The 26,787-nt window shown below is 34.4% G+C and overlaps 2 protein-coding genes across 4 annotated transcripts in view; one reads left to right on the forward strand and one right to left on the reverse strand.

Annotated features, from left to right (window-relative positions):
- ARF4 (ARF GTPase 4) overlaps window positions 1–26,787 on the forward strand; it is a 1,077,785-nt gene that overhangs the window by 275,158 nt on the left and 775,840 nt on the right. The gene's annotated exons all lie outside the window — the stretch shown is intronic.
- The window catches only part of APPL1 (adaptor protein, phosphotyrosine interacting with PH domain and leucine zipper 1), a 31,634-nt gene continuing 5,099 nt past the window's right edge, over window positions 253–26,787 (reverse strand). The window contains exons 2-23 of one of the 3 annotated variants that reach the window (XR_014326487.1): window positions 26,599–26,697; window positions 25,254–25,313; window positions 24,665–24,736; window positions 22,085–22,172; window positions 20,236–20,277; window positions 19,619–19,677; window positions 17,664–17,810; window positions 16,689–16,771; window positions 15,799–15,957; window positions 14,923–15,111; window positions 13,395–13,437; window positions 12,094–12,150; window positions 9,616–9,707; window positions 9,028–9,210; window positions 7,448–7,500; window positions 6,671–6,845; window positions 6,534–6,570; window positions 5,743–5,889; window positions 5,122–5,172; window positions 4,733–4,822; window positions 3,658–3,884; window positions 253–3,536 (exon numbers count right to left, since the gene is read on the reverse strand). Coding sequence is in view for 2 of the 3 variants with exons in the window: in XM_082847230.1 (XP_082703356.1) it covers window positions 3,738–3,884; window positions 4,733–4,822; window positions 5,122–5,172; window positions 5,743–5,889; window positions 6,534–6,570; window positions 6,671–6,845; window positions 7,448–7,500; window positions 9,028–9,210; window positions 9,616–9,707; window positions 12,094–12,150; window positions 13,395–13,437; window positions 14,923–15,111; window positions 15,799–15,957; window positions 16,689–16,771; window positions 17,664–17,810; window positions 19,619–19,677; window positions 20,236–20,277; window positions 22,085–22,172; window positions 24,665–24,736; window positions 25,254–25,313; window positions 26,599–26,697 (2,073 nt within the window). In the remaining variant the exon portion in view is untranslated. Of the gene's footprint in view, window positions 3,885–4,732; window positions 4,823–5,121; window positions 5,173–5,742; window positions 5,890–6,533; window positions 6,571–6,670; window positions 6,846–7,447; window positions 7,501–9,027; window positions 9,211–9,615; window positions 9,708–12,093; window positions 12,151–13,394; window positions 13,438–14,922; window positions 15,112–15,798; window positions 15,958–16,688; window positions 16,772–17,663; window positions 17,811–19,618; window positions 19,678–20,235; window positions 20,278–22,084; window positions 22,173–24,664; window positions 24,737–25,253; window positions 25,314–26,598; window positions 26,698–26,787 lie in introns of all 3 variants that reach the window. The other 2 variants (XM_082847230.1, XM_082847231.1) reach the window with 2 other exon arrangements.

Here is a 26,787-nt window from a genome sequence, read left to right on the forward strand (position 1 = left end):
TCTAGGGTAATTATTGAAAATTCTCTTAATTTTTCTAAAGGAAAAAAGTCACTAGATATGAATTAGTATTATTTCCCCATAAGTGACATTTTTTTCCCATTTTAGCTGTTATGAAATTGCAATAGGGTTAGATGTGTAATAACAGTATCATAACAGATTAAGAAAAAGTCCAATTGTTTTATAAGCATCATTTGAAATTACTTGGAGAAGTAAAATTCAGAGTATATATCAAATATTTCATACAAAAAAGACTATAAAAAAATCATGGACTTTATTATACATTAAAAATATCCTAACAGCATATTTCCTGAAGCCTTGTCAGGAATACTTATTTTGACAAAATGAAAAAATAAGTTCTTCACTCCACATGTATACCACCATTACATAAAGTCGAGTTTTTCAAATTTAATTCTAAAGGGAAATGAAGAATAATTTTTAATTGTATATGCATGATTAACAATATCAGTGAAATATGAACCAATTCACTTACATTACAAAATCACCAAATATACAAAGTGGTTTTGCACATTAGTTATAACTTAATCCCCAGTTCTCATATTAACCTAAGTAAATTACATGAGTACAGCCACAAGAGATTAGTTAAAAAGTATAATATAGTTCCAGTTTCAAATTATTATGTATTATTAATTAATATGGAAGAAAAAAATCTCATGAAAGAAAAGTAAGCCAAACTTGATAAAAATAAAGTCAAAGGCTTGCTTGCTACAATCAGTGTGTTTGAATATTTAAAGTACAGTTTGAATGCTAGGAGGCTGTTATCAAAACCAATGTTAATATTTTCACTTTATTAATTTGGGTGGCAGAGGTTTTACAAAACACAGGCTCTTAGGGTCTGTCAGCAGGTATAAGAAGATTCAAATCTTAAATACTTGCAGTTCCTATATATAACTCAAAATTAACTCAGATGCCTTTACCACATATGATTATATGTTATGTAGAATGGTATGCACACCCTACTATCCTTTCCTCAAGCATAAAAGTAACATAAATTTACCACCCCTAGACTGTGGAATCTGAGAATTCTTTTGAAATTAAACACAAAGTAATCATTGTAAACATGGCAAAAACTAGACTGGGGACTGTGTTCAAGGCAACAGTTTTAGTCCCTTGTTAGCAAGTTTTCCCAATTTTACAAGGGGGAAGGAATCATCAGTTTCCTATCTATTGACTTCACGACCATAGTTACAAAAGTACTGTTGACATAGGTAGCAAGAGTGCCTAGCAGAATTAAGTAGACTTAATTTCTTTCCTTTTAAAGAGTCAGTTTTGTTAATCTCTAAAACCATTAAGTGCAAGTTCAAGTCTGAGAAAGAGATCCCAAAATCTAATTCAATCACCACCAAAACATCCAAAAGCTTGAAGGGATTTCAAAGGGTAACAAAGATCAGCTTTAACATTACGCAGAAATCCATGGGGAGCCTTCCTTAAACAAAACACAGAATTTATTAAAGTTGATCCTTAAATATCTGCAGTAATGGAATTGTTCATATGGTTCTACAGTAATGGAACAGAAGTTGAATCATCTAAAATTGTTAAACCCACACATAACTTCTATTTGGCACTGGAAAGCACTTTGGTCTGACCTATAGACATGGGTGTGTTATTGTGGAAATTCCTATCAAAACATGATGTAAAAGGAACCACAAGTCTGTCCAGCATCCCTAAGTCTGCCAGTACCCTTAACTTTAGCCTACACTTTGACCCAGAGTGCTCACCAAGGGCTGTAGTATGCTACCATGCAAAGCACCAGTCTAGTAAAACTGCCTCCTAATGCTGACCACCTTCCCTGCACGGTGGCTGACAAGTTACACCTGAACTAAGTGAGGTGACAACTTTATAGTAAAAGACTTACTGAAACAAAAAGCTTACTAATTCTCAAAAAGGTCTTAAAAGCAGGACCTGCCGTGACTAAGCAAATGCTGACCACAGAAGAAATTTCAATTTCTACAAAAGGAATGATACACAAACTACTGTGAAAGCATTCCCTTTAGCAAGGACAAAATAAACTTCTTTCAAAAAGTATTCCATAAATTTCTACTTTTTTACTATATGTTTTGGTAACATAAGGCTTCAAAATAATGATTAAGTAATCATTATTCCCATTTGGCACATGGCTAAAAAAAATCATGATCCTATATATAATTATCTATCCCGTTCCTACAGAAAACAATGTATATACAGTGTGAAACACCCACACTATATTGTGAGAACTATATGCCATTTCTAAATCAGAACTAAAAAGAAAAAACTATATGTTAAATAACAAAAGGCTTTTCCCTTGTAAAATTAGTCTTAGTGGCTAATCTCTTGAAAATTTTAAATGCATGACTGTGTAAAATATTTTATTCAATATATTTAACTTGGCCATATATACTTTTACATGTGAAACACAGGAACATAATTTCTATCAGCAATGTTAAAAATCCAAGTTAAAAAAAAAAAGTTTTGACACAGAATTAGGCAGTAGAGAAATGTCATTTTAACCTTGGCACCAGGTTAAAATCCTTCCTGGGTTGACTCTCCTATAACAAGCACTCAATTGCTTTTCAGTCTTTCATGGAATTAGACCTTTCACTCTACTTATTTAAAGAGGACAAGTATTTACAATAATTAGTGCAAATTATTCTATTCTCATATATTATTTGCCTTCACGGATATAAAGTGATGATCAGTATTTTATAAAAACATGGAATTATGAAAATACTGTGGGCTATCAGTCTGAAATTTAAAAGATTACATTTTTAAACTAAATTCTGAGAATTTTTAAGCAGGAAACAATTGCTATAGAACTTATTTCTAAATGTCACTTGATTTTCAATAAAAATTATTTCACACAATGCAGAAAATACAATGTATCCTGTAACAATATCTTTACATGTTAAATCCTAATCTAAAATGTATTTGAACAAAAAAAAAATCCCTTTTAATAAATTCCAAAATCTTATTTTAACCATTACTGCTCTGCAGCAACAATTCAAGTCCCAACCTGAGAACTAAGAATGTGATAATAAAATGCCAAGGGCTGTAGCAATCTTGAACTGAAGACACTTAAGCTTCTTTCCCACTGGCATCAGGTGTAGTACATCAGAGAAATGCGAGCAATCCAAGAAAATGCCCTGAAATCAACAGTACCACCTGCCACAACTTGAAACCTTAAGTCTAAAATCTCTATTCTAATTATTTTGTAAAAGTTCTATTGCACATTTAACATTGTTAAAATATTTGCAAACTTGTAGAATTATCTGTATAAGGATTTTAAACCTATTCAGTCAAAAGCTTCCTCACTGCCAGCAACTGTTCCTAATGAAAGAGAGGGAGCATATCCATGAATACCTGAAGCTGAAGAATAAATGATTTCTTATGGTCACAGCCAATTACAATGCAAGGTAATAAGTTCACAATTTGAAGGAAGAACAGGCTTGAGCAACTGTAATTCCTCAGCAATCTACTTCAGGGATATGAACAGGTTTCTTTTAGACATGTGGAATTTGAAGTTACTGCATAGTATATTATTTCTAAGGGAAAAAAAAAATCAATGCAAACCTAAGTTATCAAGGTCAGTCATAGTTTAAAAAATGAAGTTAAAATAAGCAAATATAAATTTTAGTCTCCTTGATAGTTCAGCATTGTTGTTACCTTGTGCCACTTCACCACAGAAATTGTCAACAAATTCAAAGGGGTGGGGGGCGAATATCAACCAAAAAGTAAGGATAAGTTTATGCTTCTGATTCTCTCTTCTTTCCTTCTTCTCCCAAATCACTCTCTTCTGACTGGCTACTGCTAAGGACAACAAACTGCCCCTCACTACTGGCTTGGTTTGGTCTACTGGAAGCAGCTATCAACCGACTTTGTTCTTCTAAGTCCTAGTGGAAAAGACAGAAAAGAAACTTAAAGTTAATTGTTTGCAATCAAATAGGAAACTAAGCAGTTAAATACATACTTGAGAGCCACTTCAACTCTTCTGTCATAAATATGTATGCATAATTCTGGCAACTTACTGAAAAGAAAGACTACACACAACCAATGCAACACCAAAGTAAATTTTGACACTTTTCTAGAAAGCCTATAAAAGCCAACATGTCACTCTTCTCCATTTTTATGGCCAACAACTTACATTCAAGCCATCATTATCTCTCATTATAAACTACAGAAAAGGCTCATAATGAATCACTCCACATCCCCTCCCTTCCCTCTCTCTAATATATATGTATGTGTGTGTGTGTGTGTGTATACACACACACACACACACACAACTACCATTGATGAAAGCCATATATATATCTCCTCTCAAAAGACCTACTTTGACAGAGACAACCTTCCAACCTCTTCTGGAATATGTAGTATGTTTGCTAAACAGCAAGTCACACTACATGTCAATATAACTATAATGTAAACATTGTATCAGAAGACAGATGTCAGGAATTCCCTGGCAGTCCGGTGGTTGGGACTCCGAGCTCTCACAGACAAGGGCCCCGGTTCAATTCCTGGTTGGGGAACTAAGATCCCACAAGCCGTGCGGCGCAGCCAAGAAGACAGATGTCATCCTTTTCTACTATGCTATGAATCATCTGGTTATGTATGAAGTGGCTGAGCAAGTAGAAACAGACCTTCACTTGAAAATTCCAATATGAAAGTCACAGTGCTGAATTAAGGAAACTCTTCATAAACATCATATCTAGTCAGAGAAGATCTAGACGTTAGGACTGCATACCTTTTCAATTTGTTTTTGTTTACTGAGTTCTTTCTGTTGCTTCTCTTTTACTCTCTCTATTTCTTTTTGTTTTTCTGATGCCCTGCGATCCTGAAGACCAGATGAATACAACTAATGAATTAAATATGAAATAACTTTAAATTTTAACTTGTCAATTAATATTACCTTTGTAACCTTTTCAAATTATTATTTGCATTTATATGAGAAAGCACACCAAAAATTTACATTCTAATGTTAGCCATTTACCCAAATTCTAAATGCTATGTATCAGCAATAGCATCTATTGTTAACCTTGCATAGCAAAATCATTTTTATTTACTTGCTAATATGAAAGATCTTATATTACTTTAGTTACCATTCTTGGATAATTAAGTGTCTTGGATTCTTACCAGTTCTGCATGCAAAGCTATCTGTTTTGCCAGTCCAACAGAATCACAAATCTAAAGGGGGAACAAGTAAGAAAAACTCAGGCAGTTCTTACATCAAGTATCCAAATGGCTGATGTAACTAGTTTTATAACTCATTTTAATACACTGCTTCAAACAAAAGCTGATTTAAGAATGTTCCAGCCCCAAAACCAATCCTTTGTGTATTTTCTTCAGAGTCTGTGAGCTGCCACTGCTGGCTCTCATCTCTTTCACATACCCCACTTCTTGTTATCTCAGATTCATTACTGAGATGGTAAAGTTGCAAAGAAGAAAGCAAGCAGCTGCTGCTGCTACTCTAAGATGAAGACATTTGGAAATGGCTGATTATGGGAATATTTTGCATTCCCAGGATAAGTTAACAAAGCCAGAAGATTGCAACAGCTATCAATGGCCAGGAAGATACAGGTTTGTGGAGTCAGATGGCCCAACCCATCAGCTCAGCTCTCCTCAAAACAAGAGGCTTTGGTCAAGCAGCTCAGTTGGACTAGGCAAAGTTTGGGAGTTTTTCTCCAGGAATCTTAGTAAGAACTTTGACTATGACATGTATTTCACAACAGAAACACATTTTGAAAAGCCACGTACCTTTTCACCCTCATTGTTTGATTCAAATATATAGCAGACTGATGACAGATTACTTTCACTTCTCCCTCCTGATGTCCGAAGAACAAATCCAAAAAGCCTCTTATTTTCCTGGTGTGTAGCATACAAAACTACACTGGGTAATGGAAACTGCCACAGAAAACATCAGAAGCAAACATGAAATTTTTCAAACCATTAAAACAGCCCTCTTACATATGACAAACTCATGTACTAAGTTGTTTAATATCCTAAATAGAACATTAGAGTCAGTTGTTTTTCTTAACCGAATGGTAATCCAAGAACAAACAATGTCATATTTGGTTTGGATTGTCAGGAAATTAAAAGGTTGTTGAATACTGAATTTGTTTTATTAGTCATTAACACATTTTACAAATTCAAATTCAGTAACAAAAATGGTCTATATTATTAAATGATTAAATAGAAGCACATGCCTGCAGCTATTTCAAAACAGATAATTATAAAATAAACTCAATCATGTTGGCCTTTTAATCCCTTAATTTAATTTTTAGTTTCTTTAGTGTATGATATATGCTCCCTAACTGAGGGATAAATATAAATACTAAGTATCACACCAGATTGCATTGATTCTTTAAGTTACACGGAATGTTACAACTTTTTTGTAGAGATAGCCATAGACTCAATTATAACACCCTAAAGACCAATCATAATTCATGCTACCATATCTGAATATACAGAATCAGGATTATTATAAAGATGTAAGACGTGTATATGTACAAAGACTTAAAATAAAGCTTTAAACATGCAGAACTCACCATGAGCCTTGTAACTTGTGTCTGTGGATCAATTAACCTATAATAATAATTAAAAATTTGGGAGACAAATTTTAATTAGGCTAAAGTTATGTAAACATTTTTTCCTACAGTTTTTTGAGGGACAGGTTACTACTTACTTTAAACAATCACAAGAGACTAATAAATGTGATTCTGTCATACGAAAGATGTTATGGATGGCCCGGGCAGCTAAGATTTGGCGCATTGTTTCATAAACAACATCTGGATTGTCATCTGATTTCACCTCCATAGAACCGAGGAATCGGACAATAAACAACTGATGAAGAATAGAATCTACAACAAAACAAGGTACATTATGTATTTTTAAATCCCAAATTTCTTTTCCTAAGGAATAAAATACACTGCTTTCTTTAGGTTTTCCAATGAAAAATTCAACACAGCAGAAGCATTTAGAAATAACTCCTAACTACAGTGTTCATCTTATAGAAAAATTAAGATCTCAAACTCAAATAGCAAAAGGTTATGCTTTGGCAATTGGTACTTCTGAGTTAAAAAGAATTCCTTTTACTATGCTTACAGCCTTTCTGTAAGTTTGAAATTACATCAAAGTAAATAGCTATGGGAAAAAGAAAAAAAAAGTTATGCTCCAAAACCAGAAGAAAACAGCTGTTAGGAAAAGGTCAAAGGATATCTTATGGAATGAAAATTTGACTATGAGGTCAAAAGTATCATAATCTATAATTTTGTGTGAATAATGAAATCTTAAGTTTGATTAAGTTCTGTTGCTTTAAGTGTACTATGAGTGAAAAGAGAAAACTGTGAAGTATAGATACCATTAAAACAGCATACAGCAAAACAAATGTAAACATCAAATTTTTCACATAGTTTACTGCTCTGAGAATTTCTAAAATATAAGAATACTACACTTGTTTTACCTTCAGTTTCAGATTTTGTACCTCCTCCAGATTCTCCAAATGGATTTGTACGCCTGAAAAGTATTTTAAAAAATTATGAACCAGAGGTCAGTTACCATGAGCCACATGGAAGGAATCGCAATCATTGAACCCAGAGTTAAAAACTAAAAGTCACAAAACCTTGTACATACATTTTAAAAAAGCTCCAAAATACCCCTTCCTGTTAAGGAACACTACTGATGACCAACTAACTTGTGATGAAGGCCTCTGCCCTCACACTAAGTTAATAGGCTGAACTCAAAGTTGCTATATTTTAGAAGATGTGGACAGATTGCATGTTTAGCCATAGACACACAAAAATCAACATTATAATAAAACATGTTGCAAAAGTTCTTGAATTTAAATAAAGTAGGACAGAGGAATGGCTAATTTAGCTTCAACTTTAGGTACGTGAGAAAAATGCCAGGAATTTCCTTGGATTGTAAAAAACCTTTTTTTAGGTCCTCTAAGTACATGTCGCAAGTTAACTATGATAATTTGAACATTTTCTAGTTTTAAACCTGTGTTTCTCAAGACATACGTAACAGAATGCAAGAAGAAAAGCTAACTAGAGATGGAAGCTACCTCCCTCCTTAGTGTGCATGGCTCATGACACACCCACAACGAAGGAAGAAAAGTACAATCCAAAGTAGGTTTTATAGACAACAAGAGAGCTAAGTGGTTCTAAGATAACACTGGCTTTAAGATAACATGAAATTGATCTCCCTAATACATGTCTGACCTATCATATCAAATGCTAAGTATATTTCTGTGATCAAGAGTAAATTATCTTTTCTTGGTCATGGCCATGTATATCCAAATTACTACATTATCAATTTATTAGGTGCCCCACCTACTTAATAAATGATTTGCCTTAAGCCACGTTTCCTTCATCCACAGCCAAAGAAAAATTTTAACTGCTCTGACAAGGATTTCTCATCATATAAACAAAAGATAATTTATTAATAATTCATAGCATGACAATGTTTTAGTTCCTTCCTGGAGATTTCTTATTCTGACACAAGATAACTTTTTTTTTTTTTTTTTAGTTGCGGCATGTGGGTCTCTTAGTTGCATCATGTGGACTTCTTAGTTGTGGCATGCATGCGGGATCTAGTTCCCCAAACAGGGATCGAAGCCGGGCCCCCTGCATTGGAAGCACAGAGTCCTACCCACTGAACCACCAGGGAAGTCCCCTATATAACGTTTTCTAATAAACCTGTAGCACATGTATTACTCTCAAGAATTTTAAAAATATTGTCATGATGTAAAAATAGGACTGTCAACTTTCTTCTGTAATTTTAAGAGTAAATACCTTAGAAGTAGATCTGATAAACAATTCAGAATTGAGTATTTTTAAAACTAAATTATCTTAACTCATTTAACTGAGGCAAAAAACAGAGAAAAGCCTGCATGATTCTTCTTAAACTATCAAAATTCCGTTAGGTAATTAAACAAAGAAAGTAAAACACAGCTGATGCACAAGGTATATGAGAGATGGCTCTCAACTGTAGAAATTGGCTCATAAGCATTACAGCCCTACAGACCTTCCTATTACCCACCTGCCTCCCTGGCCAGAAGCTTTTGCCTGGCCAGGCTGATCTTCACACACAGGAGAAATGATGTCAAACTGTATTGGGGTGTCTGGAGCAACGAGAGAATCTAGAGAGAGGGCAGCCAAATTTGTGGGCTCAGATCCTATGGATGCTGAACTGCTGGTTCGAGCTGTCAGTGGCCGAGATTGTCTAAGCACAGAAGAAAACAAGAAGGCATTGCATTTAGTTTTCTCTTTTGGAAATTAAACACTTAAACTATGAGAAAAGAAAATACAATTTTATAAGTCGATGAGAACAAATTTTAATACACACAATCCCAAATCACAGTTACTTTGTCAAAAGACTTTATCAAAAGACTTTTTCTTTCCAATTACTAAATTCAGAAACGTAAATCACTTTAACCTAGAGATAAACACAAGGGAAATTTGGAATCATCATTTATTTAGCACTCTTGCTGGTAAATTTACCGATTTGAAATACATTTTCTAGAACTATTTCGTACTAATGTAACTAACACTGCTAAAATCAAAGTGTTTGCTAACACTTTCAATAGCCCATATAGTTCTTTAAAGAGCCCAGAGACTGGTAACTCACCCTGCTGGCCGCAGGCTCTCGTGCCTCTGCTGGAAAGACGGGGAAGGAGTGACAGCTTCCAAAGCTGACTGATTTACCCGTGCAGCAATTTCCTATTTTTTTTAAAAAAAAGCATGAATTAGTAAAGCAAGAAAACCAAAAGTTTAAACATAACTCTCTGAACTGTCAGAATGTCCCTGAGTTACACTTAAAATGTAAATTGAAGTTACTAAAGTTGTTCTACATTCTCTTGTCTTAGTATTAAGACACATAATTAACTTCACAACATTATAACTTAAGTTTCCTCTTACTTCCTGTAAATCTAGGGGGAAAATCTGATTTTTTTCTACTAATATACATAATAGGAAATATTTTTTCTTTAAACTATCAAATTTTTTTTAGATTAAGGTTTGTATTGCTACCGCCTAGTACAGTGCGTAGCATATGGGCACTCAAATTTGCTAAATAAAGAAATTTAAAAGGAGTAGGAAATAGTCACAAAATATTAAAGTATTTTATAACCATGATCCTGAAGTTTTTATGATTTTCCGGAATGTATTTATGCTCAGAAATATCTGTGTATTTATTAATAAAGTTATCATGGATATTTTCGGCCAAATTTGAAAAAAGCTTTCCATAAGAAATATTTAAAAACTTATTAAAATATTAAACTTATTAAATAATTTAAAACACAAGCTAAATAAAATAGCATGTACATTAGAAAAAATAATCACAAAACATTTTTGCACTTCTGTGTCTTAGCAAAAGTATAAAGACAATGCCACAAATTGATCAAAATTTCTTCTCATTAATATAAATAAAATAATTCTGGATAATGTGGAAAATATTAAAACTCTGACTTCTGATAATTGGCAGGAGAGTACAATAAGCCTGACTTATTCAAATCCAAACACTATATTCCCTTTGTATTCCTTAGGTATTAACAAGTCATCTAATTTGCATTTTAATTTTTTGTTGTTCCCAAGTGACATAACAGAAAGAAAAAGCAAGTTTGGCAGGAGATCAAGTTACTAAAAGCAGAAGACTTCTCTACAGTTAGCACTGATATTCTTAGATTAAACTCATTAGATCATTATAAAACTAACAGAAATAACTGATATTTTTCAGGTCATGAGATTTTGCTTCTTTAGTTCAAAACTTTTTTCCTAGGCATCCAAATCATATGTGTCTTGGATGGCACCTCAAAACCATTATGGTAAAAACAGAACTCTTCTTTTCCAAATTGTTCTTCCCTTCATTTCTTCCCTTCATCCAGGCTTAAAACCTGGAAGTCATCTTTGTCTCCTTCATCCTTTATGTTGGTCGGTTTCTTCATCCTTTACATCGGTCAGTTACTAACTAGTCCAGCCAATTTCTTTTTACCTGTTTCTATGATTCATTCTTCTCTCTTCCCTCAGGTTACCACCATGTTCAGACCCTCAATTCGTGCCTAAACTATAATGGCCTCCTACATGTCCCCCAACAGTCCTGTCTAATTAACCACTACACCAACGACAGTTTAAGACTTAGAAGGGTAGGGCTTCCTAGAGAAATTAGCCCCGATCTGCCTCAACTGAAACCGTAACCCCCACCCCCAGCCTCCCATCAGCCCCAAACAGCCCTGGGAGGCAGCCGGGTTCACAGCCTAGCTGGGCCTACCAAGACTGGCAGAGGTCAGATGGCTCGTCTCTTAAACCAAGTCTCTTCCCAACTACACTGCAGTTAGGACTCACTGGTCCTTCCAGAGTTCTCTGCACCCCGGGTTCTGCCTGCATGTTTGGACTGCATCTACAACTCTGTCTACACTGCTGAGTTCATGTGATTTGATACCCACTACTCAAAGCATAACTGGCAAAACTTGAGAGTTCAGGCTGCCTCACCCCAGACCTACTGAAACGTAATATGCATTTTAACAAGGTCCCCAGGTGATCTGTATGCACATTTCAGTTTTCTATTATTCTCCAACAAGACCTTTCAATTCTAATTATACAACTAATTTCACAAAATTCCTCAAAATCTGGAAAAATCCTACCTAGCTCAGGTTTCTGCCATCTCCACAGAGTTTTCTCTAAAACTAAAATCCATACTGATCTTAATATTCTGAAATCTTAAGCTTTCAGTCATCACCATACACCTTCAATTTACATGAAATGTTACTTAAAGTTTTAGATTTCTCTTCCCACATACATAAGCTCCTGGAGGGCAGAGGCCATGGCCTATTTTTCTTCTATATCCCCTTTCTCCATGGTGCTCAACATGGTGATAAACACAAGGTTGATGTCTACTTACATTTGTTGGTTGACAAATGATTTCAGTACGTTCTGAAATAATTTACTGTTCTAGGAAGACCAGATACTCATTCTATTCATGATATATGAAAGCTGCCCATTCAAGGGCAAATTAAAAGATTACAGAACTTGAGAAAATACAATAAAAGCCATATAAGCCACAGAATTATTCAATTTTGCCATATCTGGATACATAAAATAAAAATATTACCTCTGGGTTTTCACTTAAATATATCTGTTTAGATATGTTATTTATTGTACAGATCCACTGCAAAAGGGAAAATAGAAAAATACGATTAATATTTTTTTCTACAATGCTTCCCTTCTAAAAGAGAATGTTTAATATTTAACTGACATAGAAGTTTCACTAGAAGAAATAACATATAATCTTTCTTATGAGATAAATACCTTCCTATATGCAAAAGCATATATATGTACAACATATGAAGGTATAACAGAACACTGAACAGATTTGTTATTTTTAAATTCCAGATTTATTTCATACAAGGAAATAAAAAATATAGCTATCATGTTAAACTGTAATTTAATAGTCTATATTTATCTTTTTATATCTAATATAAATTTTTTTATATCTAATATAAATTTTTTTATATCTAATATAAATTATATCTAATCCCCACCAAATAAGACAGTCTGGACTCAGATACCATGATTAATACCAATGTAAAAAAAGTTAAGAGCTAAATATATTCCTTGTGAACGTATTTTACATACTTCCCTTTCAGGTTTATAAATAACACAGAAAACACTCTCTGCCCCACATCCTCTGCTTCACTCTCAAGAATTCCAGTGCCTAAGGAGCCTTACAAAGCTAACCTAATATTCTGTTTGGTAAACCCTGCAAAGAACAGCCATATGTCTGTATTCCTCAGAGACCAGAAGCACGTTTTAATACCTACTCTTTTCCATAAGAAGTAAATAAAAGTTGATCTCTACATAATTTCTAAACTTGTCTTTTACCAGCACAATTATATAATAACAACTTACCTTCCATATTTGGTGAACGACAAGTAAAAATGGAGCCAAAAACAAAAGACTCACGAGGAAGAACAAACACTCCCAAATTTTTGTTTTTCTGTCTTTCATTTCCCCAAGGTTTTAAGCTTTAGTTGCTTCCTGCCATGCTACATCTGCCACTATGTTCTTAATGCAGCAAATACTGTCTCGAGAGTTGGTAAGAGAAGGGAATAGATTAAACTCGCCTCATGATACTAACAGCCTGCCAGAAAGCAGCAGTCACAAGGTCATTTCTGAATTTGAGCTTTTAAAAAGACAGCAAGAAATGATCTCTAAGGTCTCTCCTTATAGGTCCAGTTGTAAAATTCCATGCAAAACTTAAGAATGTTGCTTGAGGACAATAGACTTTTTTGAAAAAAAGATTTGTAATTAACTAGGATTTTCCAAATTTCTATAATGAACACATCAATATGTTTTGTCATCAGAAAAATATCTTAAGATGATGCTGAGGAAATTAAGTAGATAAAATTTTACCTCTTCATGGTCTTTTTTACTCTCTGCTTGCAAAATTGAAGACCTGGAAAAAAAAGAGAAAAAGTTTGACAGTCAACTTTTTTCTAAAGTACTTTTAACATGAGTGAGAAATTTTTATCTTTAAAGATACACATCAGTATGAAACAAACAAAGAGAAAACACATAACCAACCAGTATCTTAAGGAAAGGAGACTATCAGAGGTATCAGGACTCAGATTTTAACAACTCTTGACTTTGTCTATCTATGCCAAGATGTACCAAAAAAGAAATGTGCTGGTTTTCAGAAGGCAGACTATAACAAAGGTACATTGACACTAAGACAATGCATTTCAACTTTCTGACAATTACCATATATATTTCAAACATAAATCAGTGGTCCTAATAGAAAATACTAATTTTACTTCATTATTTATTATTTTTCCTTGAATATGGTTAAGTAAAACTTTTCAACATATTAATCACTAACATAGGGATATGTAGCTTTTCTATAGATGTTAATATTTAAGAGTTAGAAAAAATTTTTTTTCACTAATTTTGAATCACACCAGGAATGTGAAATGGGAAATCATGTTAAGCATTAGCAAAAAACTGGAAATACAAAAATGTAAATACATCCAGTAACGTTAACAGTTTGGTAATTTTGACAAATGAACAAAGGGACTCCCAACATCCAGTGTGATAAATGACACACAGTAATTGACATTCATTGTTTGTTTATAGAAGGAATATGAAATAAACATTCAGTATTTCCTCAGCTATTTTAAAACTGTACTTAGAATAAAAAATAAAAACTGTAAGGCAGTGACCAAAAAGTTAATTATTGCTTCTGGTTAATGAGATTATAGCTTTTTTTCATACATCTTTTTGTATTGTTCTGTGCCTCTCAAAAATTTGTTTTAAAAGCTGCTCTATGGGATTCTTGCTTAATGCAAAGGTAATAGAAGTTTTAAAATGGCACGTAAACATTAATGGCCTAAATAATTAATTTGATCAGAAATATGTGATTAACATTTAAAAATATTATTATTAGCACCTACTACATGCTAGGCACATTACATATGTTAGATTTCTATTCTACATAACAATTCACAAAATAGAAATGAAGGACCCCCCCACCTCCATTTTACATGTAGAAAACTGAAGCTCAGAGAGGTCAGGTAACTTGTCTAACACTGCAAAGTAGGTAGTGGATCCAGAATTTGAACTTTCTGACCCCAAGGTTGGAGCTCTTTCCACTAGCTTGTGCTGCCTTCCCCATACCATGCTGGATTTTCAGTGACCAGTCTCTTAACATGAAATCCCAGGTCTTTACCACATAAACTTGCTTTGACAACCTCAAAATATTAAGACATCATTTATCTAAGTCAAAAAGGAAAATTCAATTAATTTCTACAAGATTAAAAAGAAAATTATCTTAATACATAATAATTCTAACATGTGTACAATGTCCAAGTGAAAAGGAATTATCCTACATTTCAGTAGTTTAAAATATGACAGATTTTTTTTAATAGTAGGGAAAAATACTAACTTTTTGCCATCAAAAGAAGTGATCTGAAAACAGTATCGCCTGTCTTCACAGTCCACAGCCATTACTGAACAGTTGTCTATGTCCATGGCCAGGCCTCCTGCTACGTCCCCACGGGCCTGACTCATTAGGTTTCCACCCTGTGTGAAGTAAAACTGTCTGTCCCAGGTAGATGACACCAAGCCTGTTTTACTAAATGAAGAAAGTACATTCACTCTTTAATAACAACACACCTAAAATCCCATCATCAGCCAGACACAAGATAAAGATAAAGCACATCACAAAGAACCACCTTGCAAAAAGGCACCAAGGTGCGTAGAAAATATAAACATCAGGTTTTCAGTCTCTAAAATAAATTCACATAAACTGACCCACTTGTGTGATTCTGCATGTATATATTTCCAAAACAAGGCTGGAAATGATCAAATTACAGCTGTTATGATGCTCCATAAAATACAGTCCAACTGTATTTCAAGGGAATAAATTCAAAACAAAAGAATTTATTTTACTGTTAGAGTTAACTTGCTTTATCCCATCTTTAGGTAAAAACTAAAATTTGACTTGATGGTGTAATTACATATATTTTAATGTATGATAATGATATTTAATAGCATTCACATGTTATGCTAGATTTATTTAAACTCAAATTGGTTTCACTTTTTAAAATAATTCTAAATCATTTGATAAATATCTAAATAGAATTTTACTTCTGAAAATTATTCATGTACCTCATCTGTCAAAAAGTTGGCATAAATACTAATAGTGGTAAAGTTTCAACATTTAGTAAAATCAGAACAGTTTGGAGATATCATTTATTATATTCACTTGCTATTACCTTAATTGATACACAATATATGAAAATAACAATAGTTTTCTTACTTCCTAGCATTAAGGTATCCAGCCTTTCGGGTTAAGTTTCGATTAACAGGAAATTTTGTGGGATCTGGGTCAGGCACATACAAGGGGTCACTGGCTACTTCCAAATCCTCTATTGTCTGCTGCATGGTCTCTACATCACTGTCCATTTCCCTGCGAACACTAACAGAGGGAACAGATTATTTACTACCAACTACAACAGACAAAGAATTCCTTACCAATCTTATTTATCTGTATATTTGTTCTGTATATATTTTCCTAAAGAGAACAGCAGTGGCATGGGTGGTTAAAGTGGCGTGTTATAAAGCAGCTTTACATTTTATTTGAAACTTAGATATTTGGGAACAATACCAAATTCCAAAACTAATGAAGCCACACTGAATGACTCATACTTTGGAGGAATTTTCAAACTGCTCTGCCCTGTGCGTTTAAAACAATCATTTTCCTCTCCCTCCATATCGCAGATTAACCACATCACTGCTCAGACTTTGAACCTGATTAGAACTACTTTCTCTGTCTCTTTAATCTCTCATGGCTTGCAAAGCAAGATTCATTTAGTACTCTCCCATCCATCCCCTACAATTCAGATAACTGTGAAGATAATTCACTTATGGATAATTATTATGTGTCTGTTGTATTCAGACATAAAACCTAGTCTACAATCAATAAAATACCATCAGATTTGACACTGTTATGAAATTCAGAGTTCAAATTCTGTGGAAAAGATGGTGAGAAAACCAAGAAGCATCCACGAGCCACTTGAGAAACACTCTCACGGCAGGGAAAATAGCCACTCAGAAATTAAGTGGTAAATATTTTTAGATTATGGTATTTAGCTGTTAACTTATCATTCTCATAACTTCATTTTCAATTTTAAGGAAGAAAATACTTACTTCTGTACACTTGTTCCAATATTAGTTAAGAATTCTTCCAGTTGGTCATTGAGATTTTCAGAACCCATCTTAAAGAAACTTATCTGGGGCAAGAGGGTGTGGGAATGGGAGGTTGAACAACAGAAACACATACACACAAAATACTTAGAGTGAATCATATAAACAATCACCAAAATACACAGTTAAGTAAAAAACAAAGGATTATTTCCATCTGTGTAAAAATAGGTTGTAGTTTACAATGATTTCTACTGGGCATAGAGCCACTGAAGAAACTACACTTAAATTTCACTGTGCATCATCTTATATATTAACACATGCATATAGTAAGCAAGTTTTTAAAATTGGAAAATATATTTTAAAATATTTCAAGTAAGTCATATGGATAAACTATTTCATGTTTACTACAAAGATAAGTTTTATATCTGAGGAATAATAAGTACTTATATTCAAAGGAATATTCAAATTTCTTTAAATTCTTGCTTTTAGGGGACTGCTATTTCATCTTATGTTACCCAAATTTAATTTTCTAGCCTCCTTCCTGATGTACAACTCTTGGAATACTTTGGAGTTCATCCATTAATTTTAACTCAGGAAGTATGCCAGGAACATGAGACAAGCTCAAACATGTCCATTCTCTTTCAGATCTATTATGAAGCAAGAGTGAGTGGAAGCTTGAGCAATAGGAGTAGCTTTGGAATTCATTTATCTTTCTGTCCCCAGCTGTGATGGGCAAGGTCTAAATACAAGGTAAGTGGTTTCATCTACCCTAAAATATTTGAAATCTTCATTTGCTAGGAAAACCCTTCTCCCTAACTTCCTTAAAACAGCACTCTGACATTTTAAAAATGCTTTAAAATCACAGACACAAATGAGTATTTGACCTTAGTTTGTAATATCCTTACATTTAACATAAAAATCAAACTTAATATAAAGTTCTTAAGACAGTTATAATCCAGAACACAGTACAATATTCACCTGAGCTTGCATGTACCCAAGTAGAGGTTCTAACAATGCTATTTTCTTTTTGTATTGAAGAGTATTTAATGCACAAAAATAATGCATCATGGTCTGGTGTTGTTTTTTTCTGGAAGTGTAGACATCTTCTGTTACTTCATACTTCACCTTTGAGTGAAAGATTAAAAATACTATTACTTATTTAATTTTGAATTATCTTTAGTAGTGGCTGAGGGGAAGATACTACCCAAGGAAAAAGGTGCATCACCAGCAATTGTACATTAACTGTCTTATTTTCTGAGATAGAAATCCTGCAGAATATTGGCTAAGATAGTTTTCCTGTTTTACTACCAACCACTTTATTTTTTAAAATGCACATTAAAAGCAGCATTCTACACATAGCTATGAACTATAGTAACTATAGTAGCTATAGTAACTAAACTAAACATGGCAGATAAGGTCTACCACATGGACGAAAAGCAGACAACAGTCTGGTATTAGCTTAGTCATTAATCTTTGACCTTTTTCAGTTCACAGCATACCACTTGCCTCCTAGTTCTCTGGTTCTGTCCCTACTGCTCCTCTTTTCTTGTACTTGTTTTCCTTCACCCACACTTAAACTATGTCCCTTGAGTTCTTGTATTCAGACAACAAATATTTATTGAGCACCTGTTACGTAACATACATTGTCTCTTCTCTTTTCCTGCTTTTCCTGCTTAAGGTACTTAAAGTGTAACCTTTCCCAACTTACCAATCAAAGATATACTGTCCTCTCTCTGCTCTCCCAGCATTTTGTTAAGACTTCTTTACTGCACTTAACTCAGTGATAATTCATGTGTTCTCTTCATCCTTGTATTCTGGCAGCTGCTCTAGTCACATGCCTTCATACAGGAAGCCTTTGATAGATGTGGATTATCCACTCCTTGAGGGCAGAGGTGGAGCCTACTCACATTGTTCCCCCATAGTACCCAACATGTAGTAGGTGCTCAATAAATTTTTCAAATAAATTGAATTAGTGGAAGAATGTATTTAAAAATACCTGGAACAGCCAGAAGCAATGTAAAAACAAAGTTCATACTTAGAGCCTTAACTGCTTCTCTATGGCAAAGTAACAAAGTAATGTAGATCTAAAAATGTATGTATTTTATAAATATTTGCACCATCAAGTAATCAGTGAAAGCAGATCTTTGTACTGAATTTGTGAGAGAAACATTCCCTTTTTGGGTCACAGTGGCTGTTGGATAGTAATCATACCCAACTGTGGATTCCCAGAGTGGTCACTGTGTCCCTACCAGCAGCCGCAGCCAAGGCTGCAGATGCCAATTCCTGGGCACAGAGACCACCTCACTCACAAGCATCTAGAGGAGGCCTACTCTGATCAAGCCTTGGACTAGGCACTGAGAGAGAAATGATCTTAAGGAGCATCTAGATGAACTTGTTAATACTCTGTTCTTTGTTCTTTACTCAAATGCATTTCTCCTCAAATGTAGTATGATATTTCTGAATTTCACTCCTTGAAGAAGCATAAAATATATATATATATATTCCCTGTAAATGAGGAGGTCTTCAAAACAGAATTTCATTCAATTATGTATGTAACAATTCAACTTTTTAACCACTGTATATCAGAACACACTTTTGAATACATATATAAAACAAATGCAGTGTTATCAAAATACAAAGCAAAAGAAGGCAATGTTACACCTGGGCATCAATTACATTTTTGGAATAGTTATGTTTACTTATAAAACTCTATCAACAGAAAAATATTTTTGTTTAAAAAGACAATTATTAATTGTCTGATAATTAACAATTAACAGAAAGGCTTTGAAATAACTAGAAGGAAAGAATAAACTAAGGGCAATACAGCAAAGCACACAAAGCAACTGCTGGCTACCATTTTTAAACTGGAAAAAGGAGACCACCTAATGAAACAGTTGTTAATTGTGATACTGAAGGAGTAATATGTATCACACCTTGTCGTTTTCTCTTTTTTTTGACAATCTGCTATATCTGTTAATTGCAGCATCATGATCTGGAAAACAGAAATGACTATTAACAAAAATACAACAGTACTTTGCAAAACTTATAAGTGCTTTAACGGTTTTCACATGTGCATCTTTCAACAAATGTACTAAAGCAAAATAAGAATTCCCTACTATGTGATCACTCCACCCAAATGTTCCCCACAGCCAAATTTCCCCCTAAAGTATGTTTCTGTTTATTAAATTGGTAAAAACATTTAATTCCAAGGAAACAGTAGTCCACTAAAAGTTTTTTGAAGTATTTTTTAGTACAGAAATAGCAAATGCTCATTAAAGAAAATATGGAATAGACAGGAAAATGAGGAAGGGAAAATATACCACCTTCTTAGGTATTATGAAGATAACAAACCACAAGATTTAACTTCCTTTAAAATATTTCTTCTAGCATAAATAGTGCAACTTAAATAACAAGGATTTAAATAATATTCACTTAAACTTTTAATTAGGTTCATTCTTTTCAATTATTACATAAAATCTGGCCACAGATTTGTATTGATAAAGAAATGCATCAATACAAGAAATAAATGTACAAAGTATTCAGAGCTTACCATTACTAGCAATCTGAAACACTTCCTTTAATGTCAATATTTCTGGAAAAGTTCAAGAATAATTTCAGTTTAGCATATTTATGAACTATCTTAAATTTTGTTTAGAAAACAGTAACTGCCATTTAAGCTACTATTAAAACTCCAAATATTTCAAAGTTCAACGTTTAAAGTGAAAAAGTTATTGTGTTTCAACTAGCCTAACATTTACTATCATTAACAACAGTTACACCACCAGAAATTATACCTGCCACAAATTGTAATATGACCCAAAAACAAAATTTTAAAACCATTGCAGGGCTTCCCTGGGGGCGCAGTGGTTAAGAATCCGCCTGCCTATGCAGGGGACACAGGTTCGAGCCCTGGTCTGGGAAGATCCCACATGCCGCGGAGCAACTAAGCCTGTGGGCCACAACTACTGAGCCTGCGCTCTAGAGCCCACGAGCCACAGCTACTGAGCCCATGCACCACAACTACTGAAGCCCGCGTGCCTAGAGCCCGTGCTCTGCAACAAGAGAAGAGAAGCCTGTGCACCGCAACGAAGAGTAGCCCCTGCTCACTGCAACTAGAGAAAGCCTGCATACAGCAACGAAGACCCAACACAGTCAAAAATAAATACATAATATAAGTAAATTTAAAATAAAAAAAAAACACTGCAAATTCTAAGATATACAAATGTTCTGATTTAGTACCAGAATCCAACCAATTGATTTTTTGATACTGACTCTAATAAGTTCAAATGCTGAATGATAAAAAGAACATTTTATTGACAAGATTATGATATTCAGTCCCCTTAGATGGAGAAAAGAGGTCTTGTTTCTTGACCTTGGAAAGGATTATTCTTGAAGAGTACCAAGACAAATACTAATTCTATCTCTAAAATACATTTGTCTTTATTCCATGTATAACTTAAATACTTTATCATCCACTGATACATTAGTACAATGTTTTTACTCTATCTATACATACTTTGTAAATGAGTCTGTATGATTGTCTGAGATTGTAACTTTTAAGAAAGCATAGCCAAGTCTATAAACGCTCTCATTTTATCACGTAATAATCCTAAATGGGAAAAAAAGAAAGCCACCACAAGCTACTGAGACATGGGTTGTTAGATGGACCAGCCCCTACCTCCCACCACTCCAGCCCACTAACACGCCTCATCTCCTGCGCCACTGTCCCAGTTCAGGCCCTGGTCACACCTCACTGGAGTCTCACAACTTCCTAGTCCATTCTCCTAGCATCAAATCCATCCTCCAAAAACAAAGGTATACTTCTTAAAGACCTCCATTGTCTTCTCTTTGCTTATAAACTCAAGTCCAACATCTTTAGCATGATCTAATCCCAACTAATCTATTTCTAGAGTTGTCTCCCGCCATCCCCCAACACATCCAACATTGCAGCCACACTCAGTTTCTCAAAACAACACATGCATTTCTACCCATAACTCTGTGCTTTCTGGTCCCTCCAGTAGAACAGTGACTCTCTTCTCCTGGCAAATTCTTCTTCCTTGCTCAGTGCTCATGGCACGTCCGTGAGGGAGCCTTTCTGACACCCTCCTCTGAGCCCCCACAGCACCTTGCTCATCCCTAATTATAAGAGTACCAGAATTATCTGTTTACCCATCTCCTTCTCTGGGCTTTCTCAAGGGATGTGACATCTTATTCATATAAGTACTCCTCAGTATCTAGCTTAACGTCTAGCAGGAGCTCCTGTAAATGTTTAGCAACTAATTAAAGTAAAAGTGACACTTGCTACAGTCAGAAATGGTTAAGGTATAGAGTATTACACATTTTACAAGCAGTGATCTTCCGACAGCTAATGAAAGTAAACATAAGCTTGACTTCAATACCTTTCAGATCTCTTTCTTTAAACTGGGTAATGGGGAACATCATGGCATCAGCAAGCTGTGTTGAAAGTACCGCATGACAAGAGCTAAGCTGGTAAAAGAAAGACCAAAAAGGCCAAATAACTACAAAGAGACAATCAACCAGCATTATGGAAACTGAACAAAACCTAGTAAAAAGGTGTTGGTATAGGGATTCCCTGGCAGTCCAGCGGTTAAGACTCTGTGCTTCCATGGCAGGGGGCACAGGTTCGATCCCTAGTTGGGGAACTAAGATCCTGCATGCCAAGTGGTGCGGCCAAAAGTTAAAAAACGTACTGATACATTTACATAAGGGAACCCTAAAATTATGTGATGTTATCACATAATTAGGTGACAGTCAAAAAAATTCCATTTAAAACTCTCAGAAGAAAACGTGATAACCTTGAATTTAGCAATGGTTTCTAAGATATGACACCAAAAGCACAAGCAACCAAAGAAAATATAAACTGGACTTCATCAGAATTGGAAACTTTTGTGCATCAAAGGATACTATCAAGAAAATAAAAAGACAACCCACAGAATGGGAGAAAATACTTACCAATCACATAACTGATAAGGGACTTGTATACTTTAGAATAAAGAACTCTTAAACTCAGTACTAAAAGACAACCCAATTAAAAATTGGGCAGGGAATTCCCTGGTGGTCCAGTGATTAGGACTCCTTGCTCTCACTGCCTAGGGCCTGGGTTCAATCCCTGGTCGGGGAACTGGGATCCCACAAGCCATGAGGCGCGGCCAAAAAAAGTAAAGTAAAATAAACATGAAAAAATAAACATAATTTTTTTTAAATGGGCAAAGGTATGAATAGATACTTTTCAAATATATACAAATGGTCAATAAGCATAGGAAAAAATGCTCAACATCATTAGCCTTCAGGAAAATGCATATCAAAACTACAATGAGGGGACTTCCCTGGTGGTGCAGTGGTTGAGAGTCCGCCTGCTGATGCAGCGGACACGTGTTCGTGCCCCGGTCTGGGAAGATCCCACATTCCGCAGAGCGGCTAGGCCCGTGAGCCATGGCCGCTGAGCCTGCGCATCCAGAGCCTGTGCTCCTCAATGGGAGAGGCCACAGCAGTGAGAGGCCCGAGTACCGCAAAAAAAAAAAAAAAAAAAAAAAAAAAACTACAATGAGATTCCACTTTATACCCACTTAGATGGCTATAGCAAAAAAAATTAATGAAAATAACAAGTGTTGATAAGGATGTGGAGAAATTGGAACACTCCTACATTACTGGCAGAAATGTAAAATTGTGCAAGGGCTGTGGAAAACAGTTTGGCAGTTTCTCAAAAAGCTAAACATAAAATTATTATATGATCCAGCAATTCCCCCTCCTGGGTATATACCCCAAAAAACTGAAAACTGGCGCTTGAAAAAACAAAAACAAAAAACTTGTACATGAATGCTCGCAGCAGCACTGTTCACATTAGCCAAAAGATGGAAAACAACCCAAATCAAATGTCTGTCAACTAATGAATGGATAAATAAAATGTGGTATACATACAATGGAATTTTATTCAGCAAAACAAAATAAAAACAAAAAATGAAATTCTGATACTTTCTACATGAATGAACCCCGACAACATTATGCCAAGTGAAAGAAGACAGACGCAAAAATCCACAAATTGTATGAGTCCATTTGTATGAAATATCCAAAACAGGCAAATCCATACAGACAGAAAGCAGATTTGTGGATGCCAGGAGCTGAGGGGAGGGAGGCAGTGACTACTTAATAGGCACCTAGTAGGTTTCCTTTGGGATGATGATGAAAATGTTCTGGAACATCAGTGGTGGTTGTACAACATTGTGAATGTGCGAAATGTCATTAATGGTAAATTTTATGTATATTTTACCACAATAAAAAATTCCATTTCCTATAAATATTTCTTTAAATTGATCTCCTGTGACAATATTTTGCTATGATGAGTTATTAAAGTATTTCTAAAAACTACTTTTCCAGTTAAGAGACTAGAAAAGATAGAACTACCTAATGGCTCATCTGAAAAGAAGAGCTTTCACTGCAATAGTACAAAATAGTTATGGATGGATTCTCCGAACATTTCTCACCACCTTGCTTTCTCTTGGCTTCGAGGTCTTAATGATTTGTTCTGCTGACTGGTAGAGAAATTAAGGGTTGGTATTGGTTGTTTGGGAAGCAAGGATTAACGAAATGAATGGTAAAATACTGCTCAATGTAAAAAACAGAGAAACCATAAAGAGCCCAGCTATGGCTAACAGCTTAACTCTTCTCTCCCTGCCTACATCAGACTACACAATTAAAGGCTGAATGGTACATGAAAGTAGAGACAGCACATCTATATGCTTATTCCTTGAAAACAATTTGCTTTAATCAGACAAAGATAGTGTTGTTTTTACAAGACAGCCACCAAGATTTGGAAATAAGGCCCTTCTTTAAATAGTAATCTTTTATCATTGAGATTTACTCATAAAATCCTAATAATAAAACTTCCCAATAAAAGCTAAACAACTTCAGTAACTTAATTATAAGATCACTTATCCAAGCAAAATAAAATAAGCATTTACCTCATCTATAACTTTTGAAAACTGTTGCAAAGTAGAACTCATAACTTCATCATCACCCCCCAGTGGAAAACGCTGAAAAGTGAGAAACAGAGATGAGGTAAAGGTCCAATGCTGTATGTCTTTTGTGAGTGACATTATAATTTTTAAATAACTTCAGAAAACTTCTAAAATTTTGAATAAGCTCTAAAAACATCGTTTTAATAAAATAATGTAATTCATATAAGTAGTACACATTAATTAAAATGTTTGCTAAGTGACCAATCAACATGGTGTACAGGAATGCACACCATACTAGAAGTTCAAAGATTTAAAATTAGCTCCAATTTCTCTACTAGCCAGCTGTGTAACCTTGAGCAAGCCTCAGTTTCTTCATTTGAAAAAAGAGAGGTAAATTAGATAACCTCTGTGTCTAACATTAACTCATTAAAATTAGATATAAGTGCATAATGGAATTTCAACGGCATATCACAATTACCTTCTGTGAATCCCAAAAGGCTTAGAATTATTGATAAGAAATTCTATTTATCTATACAGATACTGTATCACTGCATATTTTAAATTATACTTTTAAAACTTTCATATATAGTACCTGTTTTTCATATTCTTTTAAAAGTTTTGAAGTCAGGTGTGTTGCTGCACTTAATTCGTTCTACGGGAAAAGATGAGCATTCAAATTAACACAGTAGTACAGATTAAGAAAAAAGTTTTAATTGAAGATTCCTATGCCACTTTTATTTATCACTTAACATAAACATTGTACAACATGTTCTCAAAACCCCTCATTAAGCCATTGGAAAGGGAACTACCACTAAGCACTTTAAAGGGAAACTCAAACCACGAAATAGACACCATCAAGGAATTCAGCAGTGTCCCAGGTGTGTGCTTTTTCTTTTTAGCTAATAAAAACGAATAGTTAAAGCTTTAAAGCTAGAAGTAAACTGTACAAAATGTTAGCCAGAATCTTCAGAGAGTCTACATTGATAACTGATTATCCCTCTCTCTAGATGCTGATACTAGACCATGAGAAGCATTTAATAACATACAACCATATGACCTAGTCATACCATATATCAATGTAGCCATATGAAGGAAATACTTTTTTTAATTTAAAGGTTTTTTTCCAGTGATGAATATAATGACACATGTAATGTTTCTTTTACATATTAATCTGTGTGGTCAGAAATCAAATTCTTGAGCAACCTATCACTAAGAAAAATAAATAAGTAACTATTACAGTAACTGTAAAGTACATAATGAAAATTTGAGTCCAGAAAGAAGAGAAATTGAGAAGGGGCAAAAAAGAAACTTGTACACTTAATTAATCCCAAAGAGCGTTTATCATAGAACCCAGGTTGCTGTTAAGGCTTATAATTAAGTTACATAAACAGAGCCTCAAATCTTATGCCTGTTCAACCAAAATAATCTAGTCATATCCTTTAAAATTCATCTCCTAGTACCCCAGAGCTATATCTACTCTATAGATATAGCTATATCTACTAGAGCTATATCTATTACCTTCTAACTAGATAGAGGCTAGCTACTTACAAATCCTCTGCTCAAAAAGGAGAAGTATCCCATAAGATTAAAAGCATGATTAGGGAAAATACTGGTGACAATACAGGGTTTTAAGTCAAATCTTATGCAAAGATCACTATCAATGAGTTTCACTAAGAAAGTCCTTACTATGTTTGGGGAAAAGGAGCAGATGCTTCAATCTTCATCACTTTTGTAGTGCTACAAACTATACACTAGTAATTGAAATGTAAGCTCTGTAATACAAACTACTTAATGTTCATTCATCCATTCAACAAATGTTTATTACTATGCACCCTGGACAGGGCTAGGCACCAGTAAATAAGACAGACACTATCTCTGTCCTCATGGGCTTAAAGATTTATTTTATAAATGCACTGAGTCAGCCTTTAGTTCTTTACCTGTGCATCATAAATCCGATGCATAGCTTGATACAACTGGTTCATATAGTTGGAAATAGCTGTAGCATCTTCTTCAAATACACCCAGTAAAGACCTTGTCTGTATAAAATAAAAGCAGTAAGTTTATGTTAACGATTATATAAATCAAGTGGAAATCTTTTTTTCCTAAAAGATGCAAAAATCACAGGA

Source organism: Leucopleurus acutus (genome assembly GCF_964270905.1).
Source record: "Leucopleurus acutus genome assembly, chromosome: 10".
NCBI lineage: Eukaryota > Metazoa > Chordata > Mammalia > Artiodactyla > Delphinidae > Leucopleurus > Leucopleurus acutus.